This window comes from Pecten maximus, chromosome 4, assembly GCF_902652985.1.
Source record: "Pecten maximus chromosome 4, xPecMax1.1, whole genome shotgun sequence".
NCBI lineage: Eukaryota > Metazoa > Mollusca > Bivalvia > Pectinida > Pectinidae > Pecten > Pecten maximus.
Genome location: NC_047018.1, coordinates 23817719 through 23826247, shown reverse-complemented (window position 1 = coordinate 23826247; position 8529 = coordinate 23817719). Strand labels below are relative to the sequence as shown.

Here is an 8529-nt window from a genome sequence, read left to right as displayed (position 1 = left end):
TAACGCTATTTTACAGTAAACATATTTCCATCCTTTCGCAAAATCACTCATTTTCAAAATTAATCTTAACATGTTCATTTTCCTTTAAAAAACACACTTTCTTAAAAGTTAGTGGACCTTGGCTTGATATTTGATATAATACATTCCAATTTGACAATAAACATATCTTTATAAATAAATTTCAGATACAATACAGATGTTTACACAAACGATGAAAACAAATGAAAAAATAAATAAATTCCTGTAATCAATAGGGTGTGTTGATATGACGATATGTCTTTAATGTTCAATATTGATTTTTTTTCCAAAATTAAATCTTAGATATTGATCAAATTAAATAGTTTTTGTATGCTGCCTCCCGACTGGATGAAGTTTAATTTACTAAACCATTGTTGATATAAATGAATAGGTACACCTCAAAGCTTTGGCTTAATATTCCTTTTCAAAGTTTGCTTGTTGATTAAATATCCATGTTTTGATATGTCCATAAATTACTGAATCTAGTAACATTTTATACATTTGGTAAAGAAAATTTGACCACTTGAAATTAGATAAATAATTTTGTTGCATTTAACATATCAAATTTTAATGTCAAAACATGGCAATTCTCACTATTCTTTCATATCTTGTGGGTACCTTCTCAACACATCAAACAACATATAGTCCTGGAGTACCACTTTTAAGTTATTTGAATTTCTTTTGTAATTTTCTCGTTGTAACGTGATACTGAAATAAAGATGAACACCAGTAAAACACGATTTAATGATATATACAAAACTAAGCTAGCTACAAATATAATTCACAATTACAATTAAGTGGTGTACAAAGTGGTGAAAGACTCAACACTGTTAATAACTTAAAGTATAACTACGGAATAGCATTAGGGCCATGAAGCAAAAAAATTAAATTCATTTTTTCATGTTAATAACTCGAAGTTTCTACTTACTAACTCGAAATTTCAAGATAATAACTCGAAATTTCGAGATAATAACTCGAAATTTCGACCTACTAACTCGAAATTTTGAGATAATATCTCGAAATTTCGACTTAATAACTCGAAATTTCGAGATTATAATTTTAGTTATGGAGATTGGTAATGCACTAGATTTAGTGAAAAAACATGTTTCTCTTAATGTCACACTACTGTAAATATCCTGTTTTTGTCTGACAAATAGGACATGATATTAAGAGGAATGCACTGTATGTATATGTATATATAGTTGAAAAATATAAATTCAACATGACAACTGTTATGTTTTGTTAACGTTTTCAGGCCTAACGGCCATCTTCAGGCGATTCATTTATTCAACGTCTAGGTTACCACATTATGACGGAATTACAAGTACAATGTACAGATGGTATCGAAGACTTTGATTAAATGAGTTTAACAATTCTGCTTAAAACTTCAAAAAAGTCGAAAGATGGTCACACATGTACCTGTATATACACGTCATAACTCTCTTTATCAATTGTAAACAAGTTCTGAATAACAGTTGGACTCTCGTGGTATTTATGCTATATCTATTTAGTAATTTTTTACACCTCTTTGCTTGTCAACAACCACTTGCCAATCAACACAAAATATTGGTGACCTTAAACTACTCACACATTCTGAGGATGTACGAAAATATACAAGCTTAGACAGCGATAGGGATTCACAAAATATGCTTTACACAAAGATTTCCGAAGATTGAAATGTATGGTGGTATTTGATTGGTTGCTAAATCTAGCGCCGAAACGAGATTCACTCTGCCAATCGTCATATGTTTTTTGTACATGAGCGTCAGGACAGTATATCGATATATTATACTGTACATGTAAATATATAATATACTATACAGGATCAGAGAGAAAACATCTTATATAGAATCCTTAGCTAAAATCTTAAATACTTAATGCATAAAATGATTTGGTAAACATTCTTGTGGGATGGCAGGTAAATAAGTAATAGATAATGTGTTGTTTATGGCTATGCTGAATTTACATCGTTACTTATCTTGGATTTCGAATAATGGTAAATATCCTGCCTTTGTGACCAAGTAATATCATGATCGGTAGGGTTATCCCAAAACAAGTTGTTTCCCGACCCGGTAGAGTAACCCACAGGAATGTTGTATCCTGGCACGGTAGGGTAACCCACAGGAATGTTGTCTCCTGACACGGTAGGGTAACCCACAGGAATGTTGTCTCCTGACACGGTAGGGTAACCAACAGGAATGTTGTCTCCTGACACGGTAGGGTAACCAACAGAAATGTTGTCTCCTGACACGGTAGGGTAACCAACAGGAATGTTGTCTCCTGACACGGTAGAATTTCAACAAGCATATTGTATCCTGATACGGTTACCCACGGGATTGCTGTGTATTCACAGGGCAGGTTGATTATCTTTATTCAGATTTAATCCGATGATAATTTATCAAATACAAGATAACGACCAATAAGTGGACGATATACACATACATTGTACATACTTGTCACAATAATATGATAGTAAAAAAACAAGTCTGCTACTCAATATTAATGTAAACAAAAAGATACTAATGTTTTGATTTTTTCCTCTCTCTCAAATTTCAACAATTATGACGTAGTGTCGTATAGATGCGGATCATTCTCTTCCCTTGGTCCAAGGTGTTCATAACTGTCCATAATTTGCAACTCCTTCCTTGGTCCAAGGTGTTCATAATTGTCCATAATTTGCGACTCTTCCCTTGGTCCTAGGTGTTCATCAATGTTCATAATTTGCGACTCTTTCCTTGGTCCAAGGTATTCATAATTGTCCACATTTAGCGACTCTTCCCTTGGTCCAAGGTGTTCATAAATGTCCACATTTATCGATTCTTCCCTTGGTCCAAGGTGTTCATTATTGTCCGCATTTGGCGACTCCTTCCTTGGTCCAAGGTTTTCATAATTGTCCACATTTGGCGACAACTTCCTTGGTCCAAGGTATTCATAATTGTCCATAATTTGCGACTCTTGCCTTGGTCCAAGGTGTTCATAATTGTCCATAATCTGCGACTCTTCCCTTGGTCCAAGGTGTTCATCAATGTTCATAATTTGCGACTCTTTCCTTGGTCCTAGGTGTTCATAAATGTCCACATATATCGATTCTTCCCTTGGTCCAAGGTGTTCATTATTGTCCGCATTTGGCGACTCCTTCCTTGGTCCAAGGTTTTCATAATTGTCCACATTTGGCGACAACTTCCTTGGTCCAAGGTATTCATAATTGTCCATAATTTCCGACTCCTTCCTTGGTCCAAGGTATTCATAATTGTCCATAATCTGCGACTCTTCCCTTGGTCCTAGGTGTTCATAATTGTCCATAATTTGCGACTCTTGCCTTGGTGCAAGGTGTTCAAAATTGTCCATAATTTGCGACTCTTTCCTGAGTCTAAGGTGTTCATAAATGTCCACATTTATCGATTCTTCCCTTGGTCCAAGGTGTTCATAATTGTCCGCATTTGGCGACTCCTTCCTTGGTCCAAGGTTTTCATAATTGTCCACATTTGGCGACAACTTCCTTGGTCCAAGGTATTCATAATTGTCCATAATTTCCGACTCCTTCCTTGGTCCAAGGTGTTCATAATTGTCCATAATCTGCGACTCTTCCCTTGGTCCAAGGTGTTCATAATTGTCCGCATTTGGCGACTCCTTCCTTGGTCCAAGGTTTTCATAATTGTCCACATTTGGCGACTCCTTCCTTGGTCCAAGGTATTCATAATTGTCCATAATTTGCGACTCTTGCCTTGGTCCAAGGTGTTCATAATTGTCCATAATTTGCGACTCTTTCCTTGGTCCAAGGTGTTCATAAATGTCCACATTTAGCGATTCTTCCCTTGGTCCAAGGTGTTCATAATTGTTCGCATTTGGCGACTCCTTCCTTGGTCCAAGGTATTCATAAATAACCACATTTTGCGACTCCTTCCTTGGTCCAAGGTATTCATTATTGTCCATAATTTGCGACTCTTCCCTTGGTCCTAGGTGTTCATAATTGTCCATAATTTGCGATTCTTTCCTGAGTCCAAGGTGTTCATAAATGTCCACATTTAGCGATTCTTCCCTTGGTCCAAGGTGTTCACAATTGGCCACATTTGGCGACTCCTTCCTAGGTCCAAGGTATTCATAAATGTCACCATTTTGCGATTCTTCGCTTGGTCCTAGGTGTTTATAATTGTCCATAATTTGCGACTCATCGGCCGTCGTTTGTTCACTCAGCCTTGTGTCGAAACCACCATTAGTACCGTCTAAAACGAAAAAAATGATAAAAGGTTAAGCTTAATGATTTTTTACATATGAGCAGGCAAATTAGATTTAACAAGTATTTTAACTTCAATTTGCCATCGTTTTTATTTGCGCTGAAAAAAAGTGTTTTGCAATAAGAAATGATCTACAACCTGCATCTGTTCGTCGAGCCTGTCGAACTCGCAACAGGGATATGTCCATTGTGGAAATCGATGTGTCTCTCAGAATCCTTAACCGTTTCCCTTGTGTCTGCACAATCAATGCGATGATCAGCGCAACGATGACTACTCCACTTCCGATACCAATCCCGATTGCAGCCACCTTGAAGTCATCTTCATCACCCGGTAAATAAACAATTGCAAAATTGGGTATAAACATTTAAAAACAAAATCTAACATTCTTGAATAAATCATTTAGAAAATTCAAACTACGTATACGCCTACTGGCAGGCTTTTTGTTTTCTTCTTACTCTTTAGTTTGGATACAATCTGAAACCTTAATCATGCTTATTGTAATGTATGTGATTAAATCGCTTTGAGCTGACAGATTTTCTTAGATATTATGAATAACATAAGTTCCTCTTCTTCGTATAATGACAAATCATTCATGTATATATTAAATTACTTATTTCAAGAACGATATTTAAATGTGTGACACACACGCATCCTGATAAAAAACATTTTAAGCCTGATGCATTTCGTATTGAAAATCCTGGTTGAACACGTTTTGTAAACATGTAGTTACAATTCAGGCATACAATAGCTCGTGATAGGGCAAATTTATAATCATCACACGGTCACGGGATTTGCAAACTTGCTTGGGATTTTAGTTTTAATAGATCATTTAAATATTTAGCAAGAAGTAAATGAAGCATTAAGCACCATTTGATTTACATCTCTACCTCCTTAGGCTTAGTAAATTCTGACTAGCGTAAACGCAGTAAAATAAAGGCTCAGCCCATAACAAAGCTCGTTAATCTGTTGCATAATCGTGACGTTACCGGAACGTCAACTAGACGGCCAAAGGACTAATCAACGCAGTTCTAGCGTTTTCTCCTGTGACCCGATGATATCTGTGCAAAAAGCTAATACCAAGTAAGTACTTAGTAAGTTAGTAAGTCAAAAACTAAACTGAAGATTGCGAAAATTATTTAACTTTTCCACGGGGTAAGCTACAACGAATGGCTGGAGCGTACAGTTCATGTACAACATTCGACCACGTCATTACTAAATATGTGTCAATACCCGCTATGCTTGACAACCATAGTAAATCCGAAACGGAAATTCTGAATTGTGAATAAAGCAATTAATTGAAAATGTCAAATGTATTAACAAGAAATGTTAAGTTGTTTCAATGCGCAACACTTTTTTTTTATTTTCTTATGGTATTTCAACGATTTGTTTGATATACATATCTGCATTTACTGTGTTTTATAGCGTTTACGGTGGCATGAACGCAATGGGATACATACAAATTAAATATATAGCGCTAAAGCGCTAAATAGAATGTATCTGTATCCCATTGCGTTCATTACACCGTAAAGACAATAAAAACACCGTGCAATCTCTATATATTAGTCTTTATTACTACAGCAAGAATTCAGTGGCGACATATGTATGAACAGTCGTTTCCATAGGAACCCTGTATACATTCTATAGACACAGAAATGTAATAAAGCGCTATAAACACCTGAATCACTAGTGCGTACCTACATGTAAATACCGTTTTCTTGTATCATAAACAGCTGATAATGTCTCAATCTAAATTACAATTACACACCTTGTTTAAACATGAACATTTTAAGCTGATGCCATTCATTTTATTTAGTTTTACCTAATTATTGTGATTTTTTCGTACCTTAATATGTTGATTATTACACACTATTATGATTATTTCTTACATTACTATTGTGAATTTCACCTACCCTATCATTTTCATCACTTATTACTTTACTATTTTGATTATTTCAAACCTTACTATTTGATTATTTCTTATCTTACTATTTTAATTATTTCTTACCTTAATATTTTTACTATTTCTTACCTTACTATTTTGTATATTTCTTACCTATATATTTGGGGATCATTTATCATTTTTAGACTAGTATCAGTTGGAAAAACAAATCTCCAGAAAAAGTTATTTAAGAAATAATTAACGACGATTCGTGTATTGTTGCAGGATATACAACGAGGACGAGGATATTTTGCAATTAAATTAATAACAAAGGCCGCAGGCCTGAGTTATTAATTAAGATTGCAAAATATCCGAGTCCGAGTTGTACATCCTGCAACAATACACGAGTCAAAGTTGATTATTTCTATTCTACCATGTACTGTTTAGTTCCGAGATCGATCTCTTTCTAATAGAAAAAAAGCTAAGAAACCCCGAGAAAACCTTGTAATTTATTTCTGGAGTATTGCATTATTTGTTGATGAAATATACAGGCAATACAGTACTTCGATCAAGAGCATCTATCATATGGCATTGATTTTGAAAAAAAAAAAGGATAAAAAAAAAATAAAAGGGGCGGGGGGGGGGGGGCCTCCGTAGGATTCGAACTCGCATCGTGATAAAAATTTATTGAAAGACTAACCCATTAGCCCACTCGGCTATAGTAACCTCTTATAAAATGTGTGAATATTAGATATATAACATTGTAACAGCCGTGACTCACTATCGTTTATTATTGGCACGAGCGTGGGTTATTGGAAAATAATATATGGTTTTAAACCAATCAAAACTGGCGTTACATAGCAAACATGGTAGAATTATTGTTAATACCCATTGCACAGTTTTTTCAGTCGAACTATTGATTCCGCACGATGTTTTAATTATACACATATTGGTACATGTACTGAACGGCTAATGATCCAACCATTATCAGGAATGTCCAATTCAACAGTTTTGAAGATATATATATATATTTACTTACAAACAACCAAATATTGTATTTAATTCTTCATTGACATTCAGCTAAAGGTGATTATAATGCTTTAAAGGGGTATTCCTTCGTTCGAACTGCAGATATGGGTTTTACACTAATCTATCAGATTTACATATGAAAGAAGCTTGCACTCATTATTATGACTAAATGCGATACAATAAATATCACATTTTTACAGAAAATCTGGTCTTAACCACACCTCTTCCACTTCATTTAAATATCCTGTGACATCACAGACAACCGTACACAGATCACAGTATGGTCGATTTTGTTGTGTGTAAAAATTTAACATCGTATTTTCTGTAATAACTTATGTTATGCTATTCTGCATACAAATGCGGTCCCTGCAGTTACACGGACAATCCTTAGAACAGTTGCTTCAATGGAATCCTGACACACACTTTTTAATTAGACAGAAACTGTCAAATATCGACAAAATTAGCTTAACATGTCAATATCAATCGGATCAATGTTTTCATCTCCCGTGCTGCCATGTCACGGAAAGTAAAGTAAGCTACAAGTTTAAAAAAATAAAGATTGTTTTCATTGTCTAGTGTGCTATTAGTACACCTAGGATTATTCGAGAAGCACCTTACCTGTACATTGACCACTCTCCATGTCACATAGGTTGTGCCTACAGTTGGACGGACAAATCCGATTACATTGATCACCATGAAATCCAGCTTCACATTCTATAACAACAACATGTTGCAATGAAATCCTAACAGAGTTTTGCTTGCACGTAACGAAATTTATTGTAATTGTCAAGCCGTTTTCAATTTTGGAGGATAGCTAATAAACAAATATTTGTTCCTAAAATATGTGATGGATATTGAATAATTTCCTCTTAAATAAACATATATTTCAGATGATTGACGGCATATCAATATCTTACATGGGTGCAACTCGTAACCTTTCGCAAGCAAAAATGAAATTCTTAAGAATCGCCTAAATGTGTCATCCTTTTTCTCTTCAAAACATTTCTTCCGAGACACGAATAGAAAATACATCGGATATATTATACCTTCCAATGGGATTTTAGGCTAACCTGAAAGTAAATTGGAGAAGCAATTAAGATTTGATATTATTTTCTCAAAATCTAAGATTTTAACAGAAAAGTATGGTTAAATATACACATGACGTAGTCTCCTGGGTATTGAGATGTCATACTACAATGTCTAGTTGGAATAAGTTATATCGGAAAAAAATATTGAAAAACATAACATCAAAGTCACGATCTCCAGCATTCCTAACACACACAAAAAGTAACTAGATAGTTAATTATAGACCATTAGGTCCGAACATGAAGAGTCTGAACTAACAATGCACTAATTTCGTTTCAAATT

At 34.7% G+C, this 8529-nt stretch overlaps 1 protein-coding gene across 2 annotated transcripts in view; it reads right to left on the bottom strand.

The window, feature by feature from the left end:
- Nucleotides 1–743: 743 nt before the first annotated feature.
- The window catches only part of LOC117325559, a 29120-nt gene continuing 21334 nt past the window's right edge, over nt 744–8529 (bottom strand). For both annotated transcript variants that reach the window (XM_033881868.1, XM_033881870.1), the window contains 3 exons: nt 7780–7875; nt 4392–4571; nt 744–4241 (listed from right to left, as the gene is read on the bottom strand). In XM_033881868.1, the coding sequence (XP_033737759.1) occupies nt 2578–4241; nt 4392–4571; nt 7780–7875 (1940 nt within the window). In that variant the 3' untranslated portion in view covers nt 744–2577. The remainder of the gene's footprint in view (nt 4242–4391; nt 4572–7779; nt 7876–8529) is intronic.